The sequence below is a fragment of the Chionomys nivalis genome, chromosome 22 (genome assembly GCF_950005125.1).
Source record: "Chionomys nivalis chromosome 22, mChiNiv1.1, whole genome shotgun sequence".
Taxonomy (NCBI): domain Eukaryota; kingdom Metazoa; phylum Chordata; class Mammalia; order Rodentia; family Cricetidae; genus Chionomys; species Chionomys nivalis.
In genome coordinates, this window is record NC_080107.1 from 19,716,731 (window position 1) to 19,740,464 (window position 23,734).

The window sequence follows — 23,734 nt, forward strand, 5'->3', positions numbered from 1 at the left end:
CCCCAACAGTTGTGCAAGGAACTGAATTATTCTTTGGCCTTCTCATTCAAGCTGTTTTTCTTCAATTCACTCATCCTAAAACATGAAAACACTTCTCTAGCCTTCACAGGTTTTGGCAGTTGTCTGTCCTTTGCCTTTGTTCCCCTCTCCACTAACAGCTCTAGAATTTCAACAACCTCCACACATGGCCAAATACAATGCCACCTTCCACTATCCTCTTATCAAGTCACCTGGCTATCTAGTTGTGCTAACTACTGTACCCTTCCTGAGACCCCTTTCTTGTGGCTTCTGTTATGTTTTCTTCTCTAATTCGTTCCTTCCTTTGTAGATTACTTTTGTTGTTGTTAAGTCTCTTTAAAGGGCCCCCTTTTATGTTTCTTCTTTAAAATCCCAGTGTTCTCTGGGTCTCTGTGTCTTTCAAACTGCTTAAACTACATTCTAAATTGCGAGTCTTTCTCTTCCTTTCACCCTAACATACTTTCGTTTTTTAAATATTTATTCAAGCTACTACACATTCTAACTGAGAAATACCATTTAAAACTACACAATCTTGTTCTCTCTCTGGTCTCTATCCTAGTCACTGTTGTAATATATTACCATGAAGAGACCCATAACCAAGACCATAACCATTAAAAGAGAAAGCCTTTAACTGGGGGCTCGCTTACTTTTAGAGGTTTAGTCCACTATCATCACTGCAGGAAGCATGCAGCATGCAGACAGAGTACTGGAGCAGCAGCTGAGAACTATATTCTGACCCATAGGCAGAGAGAGAGAGAGAGAGAGAGAGAGAGAGAGAGAGAGAGAGGGAGGCTGACTGACTGACTGGGCTTAGCATGAGCTTTTGAGACCTCAAAGTCCCTCCTCACACACACTTCCTCCAACAAAGCCACCTCCTTTATCCTTCTAATCTTTTCATATGTTGTCACTCCATGGTGACTAAGCAGCCAAATATATGAGCTTGTGGGGACCATTCTTATTCAAACCATCACAGTCTCCATACAGAACTCCTTGTCAGCCTACAGAACAGTGTTCATACCTACCCAGCAGATAGTTCACTCATATGTTCCACAGGTCTAAACCTAAGAATCAGAACTGTATTATATATATTATTTCCCTATAACCGAACTCTAAGTTCTTCATCACTCTTGATTTCAGTCATCAGCATTAAAATAAACATTCTAGAGTCTACTTTCAACATCTTCAGAAGTGACCTACACTCTGGTGCCACCTTCTTGCCATTTTATCTACTAAAGAAATTTTAGGTCACTGGGTGGTGGTGGCGCACAACTTTAATCCCAGAAGTTGGGAGGCAGAGGCAGGAGGATATTTGTGAGTTTGAGGCCAGCCTGGTCTACAGAGTGAGTTCCAGGACAGTCAGGGCTGTGCAGAGAAACACTGTCTGGAAAAAAGAAATTAGGTCTTTTTTAAAATTCACACATAACTGCTAATTCAGTGCCTTATTTTAAATTCTTAAAATTATTGATATTCAGGTTTTTATTTTTCTCAACCAAGGTGCAATAAACCTACATATACTTACTATCCAATATATGTTAGTAAAGGTTCAATACATTACACGATTATTAATATATGAATTTTACATTAATGCACATATTGTAATTTATAAAGTATAAAGATTGCCATTTTTAATATAATTTACGCTTACAACATATGTAACATGTCTTCAGTATGTTTGCTGGGTTCTTTGTCAGTATCAAGAGTTTTCTAAAGCATAAAATTCTTCAGTAACTTTTGACTGGTTAAAGATACATACTTAGTCATATTCCTCATGATGGGGCTATTATCTTTACAGTTTCTTTTCTCATAATACCTCATCATTTTTAATGAAGTCATAGGACCACCTTGTAAGACATGCAAGGTAGCAAACACGCCCTCACTTCTTGTTTTACAGACACATGCACACACATGTGTGTGATCCCTGTCTCCTAGCTTACTATGTTCTTCCTAATCTTAGCCTAAATGTGAACTCATATTGTGCTGACCTGACTCACAAAGAAAGAATTAGATGCCTCTTCCCTAGGTCACACAGTACCTGATCTTTTCTGTCATGTCTGATAACAGTCAGATAACAGCCAGTGAGCCTCTTTTCTGTTTTTTAAAATTATATATGCAATAACCATTTTATTTATTACCTATTTAAACTTCTGAAAGTTCTGAAATGTATAATAATGTTTTACTTATTTCACTATTTTCAAAACTGCATCATCTTCTTCCCTAGTTCCAAGTTACCCTAGAACACAAACAGAACTGTTAAGTCCCTTAATGAGCCTAATTGTGAAGTAGGAAGAAATTTTTTTTTTTTTTTACTTTTTTCCTACATTAAATAAGTTTTGAAGGCCCTGTCATATCATGCCCTCTTCCTTCTAGCTACTTAAAATGAGAAGATTTAGAGTCTTTGGTTCACTCAATAACACTATTCTTTTACAAACCAAGAGAAGATTCACAAAGAATAAAGATGGCTTTTGTAGAATTCAGGAAGGTATATACAGAAATGTTTAATAGTAGCTGGATCACCTAGAAAGGAAGACATTGTATAGATGACACACTATTTATTGAATGAACAAAGAACTTCATGGATAGTCTATGCCTTTTGACTTCAAAATTTCATGAATAATGTTTTTTCTTCATATATATATATATATATATATATATGTGTGTGTGTGTGTGTGCTTATATGTTCATGTTTGTGGGCAAGTGTGCACGTGGAGGCCTGAGATAGATTCTGAGTTTCTCCAATCACTTTCTACCTTATTCATGGAGGCGGGGTCTGCCAAGTGAACCTGAGAGCTTGCCAATGTGTTAGAATGATTATCTGGCTTTCAAGAGTTGGAATTACAGGCAGATCACTATGCCCACCCAACATCTACATGGGTGCTGGGAATCAAATCTGACCGTCATGTTTTCATGGGAACTACTTTAAACCACTAGCTCCCCAAGGACTTTTTTAACCAGAGGAATCAATGCAAGTTCCCCTACCTCCAACTGCCTGTGGAGGAATAAGCTAACATTCCTCCTAGTAGATCTTCTGGCTGTTATTTTCATAAAGGCCTACTTGCAAAATTGATCCTTTCATATTTGGAAACTGACTTTTAAAACATTCTTACCTGGTTAAGACTGTGACTGCTGAGTCAGCCTATTTAGACAGTGTAATAATGTCTATGGAGGATCTACTTTCCCTGCGTTTGGACGTTTGGTAGATACAGTGTATCTGTGAAGCCAGCTCTGAACTCAAAAATAACAGCAAAACCCAGTGACTGTGAATCTCAAAGTGGAATTTCTTACACTCTGCACACATGTGACAGAACTTGTGAAGCTGGGGGAAGTCCACAGGAAGAGGGGCAGACTCCTCTAGACCTTTCCACATGTCTTCTCCACGAGTCCCGATTATGAACTTATGCCACATCACTGTAATAATTTATCATCTTCTGTTCTATTTTAACTGTCATAAAGAATGGAAGATGATAAATTATTAACAAATTTAGTTTTAGGATACATTAGTTCCTGGTACCCAAGTGATAATATGAAAAAATGGAAAGTAACAATGCAAAACTGAAAAGCAGTGCTAAAAGTTTTCAGTTATAAATCGATTTTATTTCTTATATAAAATAGTGACATTTAAAAGCTATATATGGATAAACTGAGACAGTGTGCCTGATCTAATGGGAGTTCACCAAATCCAGCTGGACCAGGACTGAATGAGCATGCGATCAAACCAGACTCTCTGAATGTGGCTGAAAATGGGGGCTGAGAAGACATTGATAAAGGCACTGGGACTTGTTTCTACTGCATGTCCTGGCTTTTTGGGACCCTAGTCTATTTGGATGCAAAGCTTCCTAGGCCTGGATATGGGGGGGCGGGGGCTTGGACTTCCCACAGGGCAGGGTTCCCTGCCCTCTCTTAAGGAGGGAGGAGGAGAGAGGAGGGTGAGTGGGGGAAGGGGAGGGGAATGGGAGGAGGGGAGGAAGTGTAAATTTTTGAATGGAAAAATAAATAAAAAAAATTTAAAAAAAGGAAAAAAAGAAACAATGTTCTATCTTAATCATAATCACTTTAAAATGAATTCATCAAATCAACCTTTTCCATAGGACACAAAATGTTTTTAAAAGGTAACAAAAATCTCAATGTTATTATTTTATTATTTATTATTATACTCTTGTTTTAATAATTATAGTTCTCCAAATATTTTCTAGCAATCTAACATTCTCAGTTCTTAACCTCAATTGCCCAGAAAAATAATCAGCTTTCAAATCCAAGCACACACCTTTTGCTGTAGCTCTCTTACTGCCGAGTCTCTGTCCATGCACGCTTGTCGGAAGGCTTCATATGCTCTGTTGAGTTGCTCACCAATGTTTTTATCCATTCCTCTTTGTCCTGTATCATCACTATAAAGGATGGGATGGATGCCAACTCTGGAAAATATCAAAACAACTTACATAGTTATTAAAGTTACACACACTTTTCAAGTGTTTCCTAAAGAGTCCTATAAGCATAACACTAGGTGATATCAAGGTTCATAAAAACATAAAAGTTTTACCTGAAATCATGACATAAAATATGAAATCTATACTGTTAAGTAAAATATTCTTTACTAATATTCCAGTTCCTAAGTCATGGTCCAGTTCATAAAAATGCTGCTTTGGGAATAGGAACCTGTAAATATTGTCCAAAAATAGAGAAAGAGCATTATTAATACTTTAGCATAGAAATGTACATGATTAGTAATGTGGGAAGGGACTTCTTTTTACTAAATGGATCGTTACTTCTACTTATAAGGTGAATTCTTGCTACACTGAATTAGAGCAAAACTAAATAGATAATAAATGTTTGTGGATGGAGTTCACACTGTTGTTATCACAGAGCAATTAAAATGTGTGAAAATGCTCTTATTTTAGAACAAAATCTAGGGAGAGCTCCTGTTGGACTGTACATTAAAAAAAGAAAGCTCGCATTTCTTCAGGCTCAACTACCTATTAGTCTCCTAACTTCCCTGCTGCTTCTGAACTACACATGATTTTCTCCAAGGAGGTAATCTGGTTTTATCATCTCAGTTTGCCTAACATCCCTCTAATACATTCCTTGGCACTGAGTAGAGAGCTCCTTAATGATTATGACTCTTCCTGTGCAGTTATAAAAAATACAACCCGAACCTTCCTTTTAGGATTTTCTAAAAGCCACAGCAGAGATTCAATTCTCTATTGGTTTTCAAGGATAACCAGTTTTTTTGAGGGCCGCCAAAATCTTTATAATCTTGAAATTTTAAAACATATTTACTTTATGCACAGTTATACCCAGGTGTCACAGCACAGATGTATAGGTTAGAGACAACTTGCAGGAGTCTGTTCTCTTTCTGGAGATCAAGTACTTAAATCATTATATTTAAATATAATTCACATAAAACAAAATTTAACATTTTCAAGTATATACTAGGGCATTTACTATGTGGTAGAACTGGTAGGTACAATTCTGTTAATTTTTAACCTGACAAAAACACTGAACCTATTAAAAGCTAACATCAACTTCTCAGCTCTCCATCTCCTAGCAAATAACTGGCTTGTTTGAATGGATTTGTCTCTCTGTAACATTTTATATAGATGATATGGTAAGGGTTGGTGATATAGGTCAGTGGTAGAGTACTAATCTCTAACATGTTCAACAGCCTAGTTTAACCCATAATAATCATAAATAAACAAATAAATGTAATCATACAACACAAGGCCTCAATGTGCAACTTCTTTCACATAAGAAATTATTCCTGAGGTTCATCCATGTTGTAGAATATAACAATAATTTATTCTTATATAGCCGAATATATTCCAAATATTGTATATTCACTAAATGAATATATAACATTTTCTTTACCCATTTCTCAATTGCTGGATATTCAGTTTTTTTCAACTTTTAGACTACTATGAATAAAACTATCAACAATTGTGTACAGATTAAAAGTTTTAATAATTTATTATTTTATGTATACAGGTGGCTTTTTTCTGCATGTATATCTGTATACCGCATACATGCTCAGTGTCCAGAGGTCAGAGGAGGGCATCAAATCCACTGGGACTAGAATTACAGATGGTTGAGTCAGCATGTGGGTGCTGGGAATAGAACCTGGGTCCTCTGGAAGTGCAGTCAGTATTCTTAACTAATAGGCAGTCATGCTCCAGTTTCCTGTAGAGAGGAGTTTCTAGGTCAAATGATAATTCTATGCTTAACTATTTTGGGTTTGTCAAATTGCTTCCATAATGGTTATGCAATTTTACATTTCCACTAGCAATGCACAAAGGTTCCAATTTTTCTACATCCTCACAACACTTTCTATAGTCCTTTTAAAAAAATGTACATCGTCACGACATCTATGAACCACAAGAATCACCGCATGGCAATAATGGCACTCATGTTGGAGCTAACCAACAATTGTCTAATTGGACTTAAGCCCCATTTAGCAGAAGAGAAAGCATTCCTGGTGTTAGAAATCATCCAGTTTCACTAGGTTAGTGAGGTCACAGATCTTAGAGAGCCTACCATCCCCACTTTATTAGAGCAGCATAATTCCTAACTACATTCTCAATATTATCCTCATACTTACAGTGAAGAGTAGGTCCCACCCTCATCAGAGAAGCTTCGGCAAATGAGAACAAACACAGAAACCCACAAGAGGACAGAATACAGAACCAACAGATGGCTGGGGACCTCTGGTGTGGATATATGAACAGCACAAATCCTCACTTACGGCTCGAAGAACACCTTGAAAGATGGTGCAGAAAGACTGTAAGAGCCAGAGGACTAGGACGTCTGCTGAGACGGTGCCTCCTAGAAATGCTACCTAAACTAAGACCTGAACAGCAGCATCAACAGACATACTAATGTAGAAGGGGAAAATCTCCCAGGGGTGAGGTGCACAAGCCTAGGCAAAGAATTACAAGTTAACTGCTGAAAGAGGGAGAACTGGCCTCACCAAGGACGAGTTCCCTAACTGGTTAGCTTTATGTAGATAGACTTTTCCTGAGGAGAGTCAATATACACATCCACTCACCCATAACAGGAAGCCTGTGACAGACAAAAGTACGGATACCACCAAAGTTCAACTTGGTAAATCAATGAGTTTTGCTGTGGTTCTTACAGAAATGACTCAAGGACAACAAAGCCTATCCCAGTTTGGGTGATAGTTCACAAAACCTGGAAACCTGGAGCATACTACACAGCCTATAGGCAGCTCAACAGGTTGGAAGGTGTCCCTTCCAGGTGTCTCCGTTGGTCTGACCCTTTCCATACTGAAAAGGGTTCAGCTGGGGCCCTTTTTCTTTCAGCTTGCTTGGCTGGTCCTTGCTTCTTTTAGGTTGTTGGGCTGGTCAGAATCTTCTTTAAAGCTTGGCTAGACTTAAAGTGACTCTAAGCAGTCTACTATTTACATACTTTTGGAAAGAGAGGGCTAGAGAATCTGGTCAGTTTCAGGAACTTCCTGAAGCTATTCTGAATTGCTTACTTCCTGTCATAATTGAGCTTCTTTGCAGGACAGAGTGTCTGACCTACCCTTAGAGATCCTGTTGTTTTGTCTTCTTGTAAATAACTGGTCCTAAATAACCAGTTGCTTTACTTTCTTTTATAGCTTATGTCTTAACAAGTTTCCTTCCAAAATTACCTCATATTAAAAATATGTTTTTAATTAAAATATAGCTATATATGCTGAGAAATTAAATTTTGGTTGATACAAATAAGTAAACGTTACATTTTATTCAACCAAGAAGGGAAATGTGTTTTACATTAGTGACACTGGCCAGAGGAAAAGGAAGGTCTCTGGGTACAATTACATGTCAATTACATTTTGGTGTGCTTTTTGAAAAAAATTATCACCCTCCAGGAAAATACTTTTTATTGAATTAAACATGCTCAAATCCAAACACAGTGACCAATCACCTCCTTCTCTTAAGTTCTAAGTTCTAATTTTTTAGCAGGTATTGATGAGGGACACTATGTTCAGAACACTGACAAATGGGTGTAACTATCAAAACACTGTCTTTGTCACTGATTTTGACTTTTAGCTGGATGGAATGATGTGGAGGTAAGGCTCCCAAAAAAAGCAGAATAAGAACGAAGAAGCTCAGGTCTTTGACACTGAAGTTGCTAGGTCAGGTCTGGACATCCCATACTTTAATTTTAGTTTTATGAAGAAGAAATCATTTGTCTTGGGTAACCACTGTCACTGTTCTGTGGATTTCTAAAAGAAAAGAGATAAACTATATATATCTATATTCAGTATAATATTCGAGACAGGTTCAATGCTGAACACATAGTATATGATGCTTTTTTTTTTCTGCTCAGGAGACAAATAGTCATGGGGTTTACTTTTTTACTAATTAAACCTTAAACCTTATAATTAATGAGGAGGACATATAAGAAAATAACCAACCCAAGAAGCTAGTTAAATGTTAGATAAAAGGCATGATCATACTTTGATAGGAATTTGTCTAGCAAAAGAGTTAAGTATTTGCAAGACTTCATGGTTGGGTCTGGTTGGAGTTTTGTGCATTTTTGTGTTAGAAAAGAAGAATGAGCTGTTAAAGAACTAAACAAAACTCAAATAGACAAAAAAATTAAATAAAAAAAATTGTAAAAACTTCATACAGGATACAACAAAATGGGTCCTAAAAGATGAGAGGGACTTCAGAAGTACAGAATTAGAGAAATTGCATTTACTCAGAAACAGCGAAGGCACAAAGAGGCTGTATTTGGTGACTGGGGTATTCTATTTATGGAAGTCCAGTGCAGAGAGTGTGTGAGAGGGAGAGTCGTGATATGGTACAGTCAATCATGGTGTATGACTGTGTTGTACGTTATTCATAAAGCTTACGATTAGAGCGGCCCTTCATGGACTGCAGAGTGCAGTTACTGCTAAACTTCGAAGATGCTCAGGGAAGAGCACAAAATGTCACTAAAAACTCAGCCTTTCACCTGTTGAACTAAGGGTTTAATCAGCAGGGCACAGACATATTTTTACAAGGTAGACTTGATTTCTCATATCCTTGATTTCAAAAAAGGGGGCTGTCCAGGTAGAGCCTATTCAGTGCATCAACTATACCCACAGCGTACCCAAGAAGGAGGCCATTGCTGTTGTTTGAAAGTGGCTCAAACATTTCAATGCTTAGCCCTTAACAACTGGTGCTCTTTGGGAAGGAAGTGGAATCTTCAGAAGATAGCACTTTGGTAAGTGTGGGCCTTGGAGTTTGATAGTCTGGTCCCACTTTTTGTCCCCTCTCTCTCTGCTTCCTCACTGGATTAGTGTGTCCAGGTGTCTCACACTTCTGCCCATATAGCTTAAATTATAAGCCATTGACTTCTTAAGCCGCTTCTTGCCAAGCACTTTGGTATGGTGGTACATCTATAATTCCAGCTTAAGAGGCTGAGGCAGGAGGACTGTCACATGTTTGAAGCCAGTCCGGGCTATATAGTAATACCTTCTGTCCAAAAAACAAGCAAGCAACCAAATAAACTGAAAAGACAAAAAAACAGCTTTTCATATGAAATATAACAGAGGCTGTAGTCACCAGGGACATTTCTGAAGTATCTTCAGCAGCATCTATGTGCTTCCGAGATCATACATGAAGCTTCATTAACTATGTTCTGCTATTCACTGTAAGATGGCTAAAGAACTGGTTTCATAAAGCATGGAAATACCGTTGCACTGATTTAGAGTCACCACCAAAGCTTATGTAAAGTACTGAGTCTTCAGATAAAGAAAATTTATCATCTATAAAAATAAAACAAAACAAAATTCTAATTATATTTTTTAAAAAAAGAAAGAGAGAAGGTAAGACTGGATGCTAGCATGGAGTCCAGATCAGCAAAGAAAACGATGTGGGAATAGTCTTTAGAAACTACTGCTATATTCTAGATGAAAGTGAATAAAACCAGAGAAAATAAAAGGTGAATGGATTCAAGAGACACTTCAAAGTTGAAATTAACATGATTTCTGATGGCCAACTTGATAAGAAGGCACTAATGATTCTATACTAGTCAGACACGAAATGGGTATTAGGCTCTGCATCCCGCTCAACACAGTGCCCAAGATGGTTCTGCTGCAGGTGGCCCGTTAGTACTTTTCTCGAATAGTAAGAGGACAGTAGTGAAAAACACGGGAAAGGGACAACGCTTGCAGGGTTGGCTGGGGAGGTTGAGGATACAGTGAACTAAATTTTGAACAAGAATGCTAGAAAAGATAACTAATAAGGAAGAAAGAGCCAATTGATAACTTATTAGAACTAAAGGTTAAATATGTTTCCCCACTGTTTTTATTCCTTGTGTCTGTTTTGAATGTTCTGACACTGTGGTAGACCTCTGAACAGTCATATATCCAACTCTTCTCACCAAGAAGATGTAGAAAAACTTCAATTTAAAAACAGAAATCGCAAAGAGAGAGAAGCAGAATTTATTATTAGACCACTTTGTATCACTAACAGTTATACGTTTTTCTCCTCTCCCACATATAAACCAAAAAAGACAGGCCTGCTAACCTATAAGATGCTAGAAGGAAATCTAGGAAATTCATGAAACTTGCATTCTAACATAATTCTATAATTTTCTAAAAAGAGATTGGATTAATGAAATAGGAAGTAATGCAGGTCTGTTAACCTTTACACACAGATAAACAACAGGGAAAATAAATCTCTGGCAGAGTGCTTGACCACATGACTTGTTTTACTATTTCTGTGTGTACAGACATGTGCAGGGGCCATGTACAGACTGTAGGTAAACGTTGGACGTCCTGCTTGACGTTCTCTACTTTACTCCCTTGACACGGAGCTGAATTCTTACTATGTCAGCTAGCAAGCACTACCAATGCTCCTAAAGGAAAGCATGCTCAGCCAGGCTAGGCCTTCTTACATGGGTGCTGGAGACCTAGCAGGTCCTTGTGCTTGCTCAACAAGTACTCTTACCCACTGAGCCATCTCTTTAGCCCTTGAACGCAGGTCTTTTAAAAATACCTTTTCTATTCTATCGAATTTATCACCATAAATTATAACAAGTTAGGGTTTTTTCAGAAGTAGTAGTTTGTCTCTATTGTAAGATCTTAATACGTCAGGATGGTGGCACACGTTTAATCCTAGCACTCGTTTTAGGAGCAGATGAACGAGGTCCACGGAAAGGGTCATACAGAGATATCTAACACACAAACTCTCTTAGAGACAGTATATTTTATGCAAATTGTAAACTAGTCTTGTCTGAAATCAGTTTTTTTTTTTTTTTTTTTTTTTTTTTTGGTTTTTCGAGACAGGGTTTCTCTGTGGTTTTGGAGCCTGTCCTGGAACTAACTCTTATAGACCAGGCTGGTCTCGAACTCACAGAGATCCGCCTGCCTCTGCCTCCCGAGTGCTGGGATTAAAGGCGTGCGCCACCATCGCCCGGCTCTGAAATCAGTTTTATATCACTTAAATTTTTTCAAATATAAATGCAATAGATACAGAAGATAATTAACTCTCGATTTCCCCAGTAGAATGGCACAAAAAAAAAAGTTAAAATTGATTAGATTTGATCTTCATAGTTAAGAAAAACTGGTGTGGCCCTAAAGAAAGAATGAAAAGTAGGCAACTGTGGCATAGATAGAGATCTAAAAACTGTTAGGCTTCCCAGCGGTTTGGGGTAGATGGGGCTTATCAGAGCTATGCAGCAGTTGTAATGAGAGTATGTTAAACAGCACAAAAATATTGACTCTAGATTTAAATGTACATTATACATTTAACGTCACACCCTAAACGTCTTGGGAATGACTAGAGGAGAGACCTGAAGAGCTCTGAAACCTTATTTTCTTTCTCATTGGAGTTCTCACAACTGCTTCTAATAAAACAAGTTATGACTTGCAACCGTTTGCCCAACACCTTTAGGCGTCCTCGGGGAAATTAAACAGTGAGGTATGAAGAGCTATGCCAGTGGTTAAGAGCACAGAGGTTACGGCTTTATAATTACGAGGCCTTTGCCTCTTCCTATTTATCCGTGTAATATTCTCAAGGCTAAATGCTGCTCAGCAGTTTTAAACTTGTGATTTAAAGAGAAAATAGGCCTTTTTGAGAAAAGCTCCACTTCCTGAAGTCTCACTCTCCTTCTATAGAAGAGCTCTCTCTCTGCAATTCTCTCTCCCTTTTGTTCTGATGCAGTAAGTGGTGCAGGATGCTGGAAAGAGGTTGATCCTAAGTTTTCAGTACTCGTTTAGAAACAGAGTTCTCCTTTATCAATCTTTGTACAGCCTATGGCATTTCTTATATTGTTCTCCTATGTTTGGAGGATCTTTTAAAAGATTACTGAAAAACATTTTTCAAAGTTTTCATGTTAAGATTTTTTTTAAGGTTTTTCATGACAGGGTTTCTCTGTGTAGCCCTGACTGTCCTATAACTCATTCTGTAGACCAACCAGGCTGGCCTCAAAATCACAGAGATCCACCTGTCTCTGCCTCCTGAGTGCTGGGATTAAAGGTGTGTGCCACCACCACCCGGCCGAATTTAGTCTTTATTTTATCAAAAGCAATACATATTTATATTCTACTGAGACAAACAGCTCTACAAGGTTTAAAACAGACAACAGTCCCTTGCTTCTCTTCCGCATTCCCTACTTCATCTTGGCAACAACTCTTTCTGTCTGATTATCAGTTTCTATCTCTGTATTTCTAACTAATATGCAATAATATCACAATGATTTTTCATTTTGTCTTCCCAGTATTCAAATAGGAATATCATCTTAAATACTCCCTACTTACTCTCCCCATTTTTCCTATTTTAGATTAGCATTCAGCACTTATTGTCTTATTATAATACTACTTACTGTTTAACTATATAAAATTCTATGGTTGCTTTCATTTCCTGAAATGAAACTGTATCAAAATCCTCAATTGTTTTCTGTTGTTGTTGTTTGTTCTCAGTTTTCTGAAACTTACATCCATCACAAATTAAGACTTGGTAAATTCACTATATCTAGAAATCAATCCTCCAGTTCTTGAATTTTCTTGAATTTGTTTTCAATTTTCTTATTTTTGTATTCTTTTCTGAGACTCCTAATATATGGATGATGGAGCTTCTGAACCGTTACTCTATTGTTCCCCACTACTCTTCTTCTTTGTCTCTGGTTTTTCGCTTGTTTGTTTGTTTGGAGACTGGGTCTCCCTATGCAGCTCTTGCTGGTCCAAAAATTTACTATGTAGAGAGGCTGGTGTCAAATTCAGAGATCTGTTTGCCTTTGCCTCCTGAGTGCTGAGAGTAAAGACATATGCCACAATGCCTGGCCTAACCCTGCCCCCAGCCCTGATTTTTTCCCTCCTCTGTTTTATTTTGATTTCTAGAAGACAGGGTCTTGTTACATAGCTCAGGCTGACCTCAGGCCCTGAGATCTGTCACCACCTTTCCTTAGCTTCCCAGGCTCCCAGTCTTTGAAAATGAACTTTTCTTATTTTCTTTGGAGCCAGGATTATGCCACTAAAAGAGCCAGCCAGTTCTGGATAAAGTAAGTAAGAACAAGAGTAAGAAGTAGTGCTTTAGGAGCTAGCTAAGACTTGGGGCACAAGTCCTCAACAATTCTCTACCTCCAGTATCCCAGTTCAACCAGACCCGCTTACAAATCATGGCCTTAAAGCTAAAAATTCTAGCACATCCACCCTAAAGTGATACATAATTCTTTAAAATCTATTTTGTTCTTTTGTGGGGTGAGAGACAAGTGTGGGAGAGTCGGAGGCAGGGAAGCCCCAGCTGGGTTTCCCCAGCTGCTGAGACCACTAAACTTCTGGGTAAATGTTCTATCAGGGTTCACACTTGTGGTGAGAGGCCAATTCAAACCTAATGCAGTTTCAGGATGGGGAAAGGAAACCACCTTAAAAACATCAACCTCTTCTACTTTGCCCTAGAGGAGAAGGGCACCTGTCTTCCCCAATCTCTTCTGGGTGTGAATACTAAGAATTCACATTCTGTTTCAGAAACATTGCCACCTGAGCAGTAAAAGGCGAATGCACAAAAAAAACGTTTTTATCCTTTCTGCATCTCAGCTATAGTTCCTCTAATTTTAGCCTTAGGAGCAAAACCCAGAAAAATCTGTCAATATCAGTACATAAGTGAGACATCCTTTTTCTTAGTTGTGGATAGGTTAGGCAGACCTTGTAGGACACTCATGTTTTCCTTCCTCAAAAGAAAATGGGAGCCAGAGCTCGTTCCAGGACACCTAGAGCTATACGGAGAAACCCTGTTTTGAAAAGCCATACAAATGAACAAACAAAACAACAACAACAAAAAGGAAATGGTACAGAACTGTCATTCCTAATATTAATGATCATTTACCACTTCCAGAACTATGTAAGAGGCAATCAACCAATTTCTCCAATGACAATTTGCATTTCTAGTCTGACTTTTCATGTCGTGAACTTTGTTCTGGATATACTCATAGCATGCACACTAAACCACCTCTATATTCCAATTAGGCAGCTAATACAAAAGAAATTTTATTATAGTTCCAACAGCATCAGAAATTTTTGTTCTGCATTTTTCTATAGTCTGATTAACTAAAAATTATCAGGATAAACAAAATGGGACAACTGATAAACTGAACCAAAGACCCCTGAGCAACACTTTGCTAAATGTTAGAACCTGGTGAAAATGTATCTTCCAGGAAGGAAATATTTTATAGGACCACACCCACAGTTTCAGTTTTGCTTTACTTCCTTGCTTTCTCTATGGTTCATTAGAATATATTCTTAAAAATGTGCTAGGGGATTTTTGTCACCATGTGAACATCGTACTAGACAAAGCTAAATAGTGCAGCCTACTTCGCATGCAGGCCGTGCGCACAGCTATCAACATACATACGGTCCCTGTCACCATCAGGGCTATGGCTGTACCTTCTTCTCCCAGACTCCTTATCAAATAAATGCCAGGGGTTCGAGTGCATAATGAGAGACCAAAACATCAGAAGAAAACCTGGGCATGTGATTTTCTATCTCTGAGCTAAATATAAATATGGCACTACCCAGTAAGCTGTGCTCAGGCATATGAGTGACTGTTCTTTGTGGGTTTTGTGGGAGTAGGGGAAAGTGAGAAAAAGAAGGGGAGAAAGGGGGGAAAGAGGGGGAGAAAGGAATAGAAAGACAGAAACACTCCCCATGTGGTCTAAGCTGGTTTTGAATTTGTCATTCTCCTGTCTCAGTCTGCAAAGTACTGGGATTACAGGGAATGTGCCACCATGACATACTTCACAAGGGGTCTCATACTTTAAGGGGTCTCAGAAGGGACCATGCTAGAATCTAGACAGAAGTGAGGACACGAAATTTTATATGGCTCATACTAGTCTGTTCTCATAAGCTGAATAAACTGGACATTTACAGATGAGAAAACGACAGAGAATGTTCATATGCAGCAGGCCATGTGCAGAGGGCGCACATAACTGTGTGGGAAGAGCAGCTCAAATTATAACCTACGATTTGTGAGAATTTTATCGGAAATATCTTTTTCCTTTTATTTTTAATTAATTAATTATTTTCAAACTTGATCACAGTTTCCCCTCCCTCCTTTCCTCAATTTCATCCCCCACCCCGTCCCCACCCCTATCCACTCGTCCTCCTTTCTCTTCAAAACAGGACAGGTCTCCCATGTGTATTAGCTAGCCAAGGTATATCAAGTTGCAGTAAGATACACACCTCCTCTTCTATTAAGGCTAGATTAGGCAACCCAATAGGAGGAAAGGGTCCCAAAAGCAGGAAACAGAATCTGAGACAGCCCCTGTTCCCACTGTTAGGAGTCCCACAAGAAGACCAACTACACAACCATAACACATGTGCAGAGAGCCTAGAATGATGGCACATGAATTTAATCCCAGCACTTGGGAGGCAGATGCAAGTAAATCTCTCAGTCTGAGGCCAGCCTGGTCTACAGAGTGAGTTCCAGGACAGCCACGGCTATACAAAGAAACCCTGTCTCAAAACCCCATCCCCCCCCTCAAGAAAACTAAACTATTTAACCATCCCATAGTAACAGCTGATTTGCTGACTCAAATAACTTTTCTTCAAGCAATTTAAAGTAATAAGTTCTTCATACTGAAAAGATGGAAGTCTTTGATTTCCATCTTTATAGCAAGAAGTCCACATCAAAATTACTTAACTGTATGTGGTCCATTGATCAATAAATGATTTCCCACACTCCATTCTACTGCAAATATTTCAAGGACTCATACTTCTAACTTGCTAAGTAACCAGTAAAATGCATTTCTCATTAGTTTTCTTAGTCTAATCAAGTTCAAGTAATTCCCTACTTCAATGACTTAAAAGTTAGACTTCATTTTCACTGAAAACACTTTTTTGTGTGTATGTGAAGGAAAAATATTGGTTTAAGGTAAGTCAAAGTTATCATAGAGTATTGATACTTAAAACTATTCACACTCATCACATATTATCATTATGGAGACTTCATCTTTGAAAGAAAAGTCAAGTTACTGTCCAGGACATTTTTCTGTGAGAAAACTAGCATTATTTATTCCCCCAATTTCTTTCCCTCAAAAATAAGAAACAAAAATCCAAAAAGTTCTTTTAAAACTACAGTTATTCTGAGTCTTGTGGTACAGGTTTGTAATCCCAGCTAGCAGGAATGTTGAGGTAGAAGAATCTTAAGTTCAAAACCTGCGTAGCATACAGTGTGAGATCAAGGTTGAACTTAAAACAAACTCTCCTGGAATAATCCCAAATAAATAAAAGGGCATCAATCATAACAAAAACAAAGAATTGATTTACTAATCTTGGTCAAACAACAACACTGCACACAAAACAAAAAATGAAGTAGGTAGAAGAATGTTACTGAGCAAAACACATTGCTTTTTATCCTCCTCTCCAAATCTGCTATGAAAAAAAAGGTGTTGCTTCTGCACAGGCCAGTTCTATACCCTGAAGGAAACTATCAGCTTCACTATATTGTCTTTAGCTTCCCCATTTTGCTGGGAAACTTATTTTAATGGTAATAACAAGCTGTCACTGTGCTGCAGTCAGATCTCACAGGCAGTTTCAAAGGAAATAGGTGAGAAAATTTAAAGTATTTACTATGACGTGGAACAGTTCAGGGTAAAGGTGGTGTATTGCATATGCATGGAGCAGAACTTTAAGGACTGATTATCAGCCAACCATACAAAAGCTGTCCTAGCTAAGATTTATATTGCTGTGATAAAACACCATAGCCAGAAACAACTTGGGGAGAAAAGGAACTGATTCCATATCATAGTCTATTATCAAAGGTCAGGACAGGAACTCACACAGAGCAGGAACCTGAAGTCAGGAGCTGATACAGAGGCCATGGAAGAGTGCTGCTTACTGGCTTGTTCCTCATGGCTTCCTCAGCCTGCTTTCATTTAGTACCAACACAGAGGTAGCACCATCTACAATGGGCTGTGCATTCCCACATTAATCACTACGTTAAAAATGCACCACAGGTTTGTCCACAGGTCATGGTGGTGGCATTTTCTAAACTACGGTTCTTCTCCAGCTTATGTCAAGCTGACATAAAAACAAAAGCCCACTTTTTACTTTTTTAATTTTTATTGAGCTCTACATTTTTCTCTGCTCCCCTCCCTGCCTCTTCCCTTCCCCCTTCATCCCTCCCCCAAGGTCCCCATGCTCCCAATTTACTCAGGAGATATTGTCTTTTTTCTACTTTCTACTTCCCATGTAGATTAGATCTATGTAAGTCTCTCTTAGAGTCCTCATTGTTGTCTAAGTTCTCTGGGATTGTGATTTGTAGGCTGGTTTTCTTTGCTTTATGTTTAAAAAAACCACCAATGAGTGAGTACATGTGATAATTGTCTTTCTGTATCTGAGTTACCTCACTCAAAATAATGTTTTCTAGCTCCATCCATTTTCCTGCAAAATTCAAGATGTCATTATTTTTTTCTGCTGTGTAGGACTCCATTGTGTAAATGTACCACATTTTCCGTATCCATTCTTCGGTCGAGGGGCATTTAGGTTGTTTCCAGGTTCTGGCTATGACAAACAAAGCTGCTATGAACATAGTTGAGCACATGTCATTGTGGCATGATTAAGCATCCTTTGGATATATACCCCAAAGTGGTATTACTGGGTCTTGAGGAAGGTTGTTTCCTAATTTTCTGAGAAATTGCCACGCTGACATCCAAAGGGGGCTGTACCAGCTTGCATTCTCACCAGCAATGCAGGAGTGTTCCCTTTTCCCCACAACCTCTCCAGCATAAATTTTCATCAGTGTTTTTGATCTTGGCCATTCTTACAGGTGTAAGATGGAATCTCAGAGTTGTTTTGATTTGCGTTTCTCTGATGACTAAGGATGTTGAACTTTTCCTTAAGTGTCTTTCAGCCATTTTAGATTCCTCTGTTAAGAGTTCTCTGTTTAGGTCTATACTCTATTTTTTTTTTTATTGAATTATGTGTTCTTTTGGTGACCAATTTCCTGAGTTCTTTGTATATTTTGGAGATCAGACCTCTGTCTGATGTAGGGTTAGTGAAGATCTTTTCCCATTCTGTAGGCTGTCGTTTTGTCTTGTTGACTGTGTCCTTTGCATTACAGAAGCTTTTCAGTTTTAGGAGGTCCCATTTATTAATTGTTTCTCTCAGTGTCTGTGCTGCTGGGGTTATATTTAGGAAGTAGTCTCCAGTGCCAATGTGTTCAAGTGTATTTCCCACTTTCTCTTCTATAAGGTTCAGTGTGGCTGGCTTTTTGTTGGGGTCTTTGATCCATTTGGACTTGAGTGTTGTGCATGGTGATAGATATAGGTCTATTTTCATTCTTCTATATGTTGATATCCAGTTATACCAGCACCACTTGTTAAATATGCTTTCTTTTTCCATTTGATATTTTTTTGCTTCTTTATCAAAAATCAGGTGTTCAAAGATGTGTGGATTGATATCTGGGTCTTCTATTCAGTTCCATTGGTCCTCCTGTCTGTTCTTATGCCAATACCAGGCTGTTTTCAGTACTGTAGCTCTATAGTAGAGTTCAAAGTCAGGGATTGTGATGCCTCCAGAAGTTCTTTTATTGTACAGGATCCTGGGTTTTTTTGAAAAGCCCACTTTTTAACCAAGTTTTTTGTTAATACATAAATGTTAACTTATCTTTTATATTCACTTATTCTTACAGTTACATGTAAGTATACAATGTGGAAAAGGACTCTGTGACTTCAGTCTGTCCTTCCAACTTATTTTACGTGGCTCCCAGGGTTCAAACTGAGGTTGCAAGGCTTGCAATGCTTGCAATGCAAGTACTTTTACTTGCTAAGCCATCTAGCTAGCCTTAGAATAATTAACAACAACAACAACAACCCCTACAGTTATTTATGTATGGATTGTGAATGGGGGAGGGGAGAGGATGTCCTGGCACATGTGTGGAATCCAAAGAACAATTTAAGGAAGCTGGTTCTCTCTTTCTGCCATAGGGGTCCCCAGGATCAAACTCAGGCTATCAGACTTGGTAACAAGCTCCTTTACTCCCTGAGCCATGGAGTTGGCCCTAGAATTATTAACTTTTATAAATGCCTACTTCAGACATTTTTGGTTACTGTCAAGAATCATCTTGGACAGGTAATGGAACTTAGCAATACACACCTGTAAACTATGGAGGACATGTCAGAACACACATGAATACTACTTGAAATACTATATGAAAGGTTATTTGGCTATTTTAATTTATCACTAAGTTTTCTATGACAAAAATAATTATAGGGCTGGTGAGATGACTCACTGTGTAACCCACATAAATAGTCAAGTAAAGTGGAATGTACTTATATCCTAGCATTCCTATGGTGAAATGGGAGGCAGACAGGAGAAATGACCCAAAGCTGGGCCAGCTAGCCCAGAGTACATACAGCTCAGCAGAAACAAGAGACCCTATCTTAACAAGGTAGAAGGTTAAAACAGAATCCTGAAGGGAGTCTTTCTGACTTCCGCACGTGTACCATGGCAGGCACACATTTGTTCGTGCCCTCCTCCCCTGCCCCCCACCTCACACACACACACACATGCACACGCACACACACACACACACACACACACACACACACAAATGTGAACACAAATAAAAATGAAATCGTAAAAAAACTGACATGAGGGTTTACTATATAATGAGTATTTTTAAAAAATCATATTCATATAGAAAAGTAAACTGCAAATGAAAATCATCTGCTGATATAAAACTACTTTTCTCCTGATTATAGCTGTTCATCTTTCCTTTCTAACATTTTGAAGGCATAAATATTAATGGGTGATTTTAACTCATTTGTGTTATGTCAAGTGAAGTCTGTGCTGTTATCTTCTGTCTTAGTTACTGTTCTACTGCTGTGAAGAGATGTCATGATCAAGGCAGCTTATTTTTTAAAAAAAAAAAAACAGAAACATTTAATTGGGGCTTGCTTACAGGTTCAGAGGGTCAGTCCATGGCTATCCTGTCTTTTGGAAGCAGCAACTGAGAGCTTTAAATCCTGATTCTCGGGCACCAAGGCAGAGAGAGAAATTCTGAGCCTTTTGAAGCCTCAAAGCCCACTCCCACTGACACACCTCCTCCTCCAAGGCCACACAGCCTAATTCCTCCGAAAGAGCTCACCAGACTAGGGATTAAGAGTACAAATAGGAGCCTGTGGAGGCTATTCTCATTCCCTCCACATCTCCTTTAGAACTCACACTGCCATTGCTTCCCTGCTTGCTGTGGTGAACTTCAGCAAGTCAAGGAAAAGAGGTAAAAAAATGTCTTTCAAAATCAAGATTATGAACTATATTCAGAAAAGAATGACAAAGGATAGCACAGGACTACCTTTAGGGTGGATGGCTAATGTAGTCCTTTGAACTAGGTGCAGTATATGACAGATGTTCCAATAAACTAAGGGGTGTTAGAAAAGGCAAGAGTACCTCATTCTAAGCAACTGGAAAATATGCCTTTCAGACCTTTGTAGTATATATGTCGCATTTTTCAATCCCTAATCTTTAAAAAGATTAAAAAATAAAACAGAACAAAACTCCTAAACCTATGGTAGAATATAAACAACATAAAATTGGCCACTGACCATTATAAACTTTCCCTTTTTCTAAAACAGGGTCTCACTTATATATGGGACTTGCTATGTAGACCAGACTGACCTTGAACTCAACAGAGATCCCGCCTCTGTCTCCCAGTACTGGGACTGAAGAAAGGCATGTGCCACCAAGCCTGGCTTTCCTTTTCTCTTTTCAGACAAGGTCTCATGTATCCCAGTCCCCCACCTCAAAAAATAAGATAATTTTTCAGTCACTTAGAAAACATATGATTAAATTTTGATCTCCTCCACCCCCGTGTGTGTATGTGTGCATGTGTGTGTAAGTCAGAGGACAGCTTTGGGAAGCTGGTTCTCTTCCTCTCCCGTGTTAGTCCTGAGGACAGAACTCATATGGCAGGCTTGTGGCAGGCACCTTTACTTGTTAAGCCATCTCATCCACTTAAAAACTGATTGGAAGAAATTATTTGGGGGAAAAATGGCTACCCACTTGTCGTTTGGGTTCTGCTGCTATGATAAACACTATGACCAAAACCAACTTGAAGAGGAAGGGGTTTACATCATCGTACCACTATAATCCATCATTTGGGGGAGTAGGGCCTCAAGCAGGTGGCTGGGGACACAGATTTCGGAGGGGCCCTGCTTCCTACCTTGTTTTCCCTGGTTTGTTACTCAGCGTGCTTTCTTATCAAGTTCTGACCTGCCTGCTCAGAGATGACAGTGCTCAGAGTGTGCTGGACCCTTCCGCGTCAACCAGTCACCGAGAAAATGCCACACAGACATGTCCACAGGCCAATCTGAGGGAGGCGGTATCTCAAGTGAGAATTTCTCTTCCTAGGTATGTCTAGGTTTTGATCATGTTGGCAAAAACTAAGATGCCACTCATGAGAGAATTTTGTACATCATACAAAAATAATTTCAGATGTTTAAATGAGTAAATTCTTAAAAAGAGATAACATAGGAAACAATTCCAATAATTTGTGAGAAGGCAATAACCTTGGATTTTACAAAACCAGGCACTTAAAGTCAAGTGACTAACAGTTCTCGAAAATATCTGGCATAGATCATGAAGGGTTACTACATCTGTATCTTTCTGAGTGCTAGGACTAAAAGCCACCGTGTTTGGCAACAACTGTACCTTTTTTTTAAGAAAAAAAAAAGAAGAAAAAAACTTTGGGGAAAAATGAAGGAAATAAACAACGGTTCATCTTGAGGAATGTCATCGTGACAACAATCACCTACAAACTTTACCAAGTATACTTTTGTTCTAAAGTCTAAAACAGCAGGTCACAGAACAGTATGCATGATCTCGCCTTCATGGGGGGATAAAATAACATGATTATGCATCTTTAAGAGATATAGAAAGCTTTGTCTTACACGATTGGAAATGATTTAGTGTGGTTTCACATTCGTATTACGTGGGGGTTCACAGTCCCTCTCAAAGGTGACAAAATTATTTTTTCGCAAGAAAATGGTGCTTGTTTTTCTGCTCCAAGTCGCAAGCTGCGGGGCATTAATTTTCCTTCAACTCCCCACCACTTCACTTTCTACACTCTATACTATCGTTTCTTCTTTTACGAGCACGTCTCAAAAGCATCTCTGAGAGAAAAGAGACCCTGGGGGGTTGCTCAGGGCAGCCTGCCTAACAGTGAGAGAGCCTCAGTCCTCTGGGTACAGCATCTTCCCCCTTGTTCGAATTTCTTGACAGTCACCACTTTTTTGGTGGTAGCCAGTCCCTTAACACCGCGATGAGGACTGTCTGGACGACTGGTGTACACGGGTGGCTACCTCTGCTCTTTGTACCTCGAGCCAACCATTCTCTCCGGGACCCGTGGGGGAAGTTACTCAACTTCTCATTGACAAGACTCTGGTGACACGCCACAGGAAAGCCGAGGAGGGAATTGCGCAACTCCCGGGATAAACAGAAAGAACCTACTGAGCGTTCGAGCGCACAGCCGTCAGGGCGGCCGCTTCTGCAAGTCAGCCTCTCTCCGGCAGAGAAGTCGAGGACTCCGGGGTCCCCCGCACCCCAACCCCGCGGGCCGGGTAGCGCTCATTTCCCATCCCTGGAAGCCGCGCAAGGGGACTGTCGTCGTGAAGCCGAGGTCGCGGGCCGGAAAAGCCCCACAAGGTCAGCTCGAGGGAAGGGACCGGCGCTTTCCCTCGCTCCGGATCCCACCGTAAACTCGCTGTGGCCGCAGCTCCGCTTCTCCTAGGCCACCTCGCTACAGCGCGCCCCTCCCGCTCACACACCCCAGTCCTGTGTCCTCCGGCTCGGCCGCCGACCCAGACACCCCAACCCGCAGTTTTTACTCACAGTTGAAGATTTCCGCCTCGATCTCTCACGCCACAGGTCGCCGGTGCCCGGCAGAATGAATACAGCCGGAAGTTGCTTTCCGTTCCAGTTCAGAGGGCAGCGTCTGCGCGCCGAGCCGTGAACGCTTCACCTTCCAGCCGCAGGGCCAGGCCCCGCCCCACGTCTTTACTCTTGCAAAAGCCCCGCCCACGAATCCCTGCCCCCGCCAAGCTCCACCCCAACCAGGGGCCGCATAGGAAATGTGATACTGATAGCAATTATTATATATTTGTATTATAATTAAAGGTCATTTCAGTGTCTTAGCTACAATTTGAGCAAACCATAAATAACTACTAATATCTCCCTATATATAGGTTAGAGAACCACCAGAAAAACTTGAGATATTGTGAAATTCCTGTTTAGAGGAGG

The 23,734-nt window shown here is 39.5% G+C and overlaps 1 protein-coding gene across 3 annotated transcripts in view; it reads right to left on the minus strand.

The window, feature by feature from the left end:
* Tank (TRAF family member associated NFKB activator) overlaps window positions 1–23,734 on the minus strand; it is a 78,169-nt gene that overhangs the window by 41,515 nt on the left and 12,920 nt on the right. For 2 of the 3 annotated variants that reach the window (XR_009056015.1, XM_057755801.1), the window contains exon 2: window positions 4,280–4,427. Coding sequence is in view for 2 of the 3 variants with exons in the window: in XM_057755801.1 (XP_057611784.1) it covers window positions 4,280–4,378 (99 nt within the window). In the remaining variant the exon portion in view is untranslated. Of the gene's footprint in view, window positions 1–4,279; window positions 4,428–23,326; window positions 23,465–23,734 lie in introns of those variants that run through there. The other variant, XM_057755802.1, reaches the window with a different exon arrangement.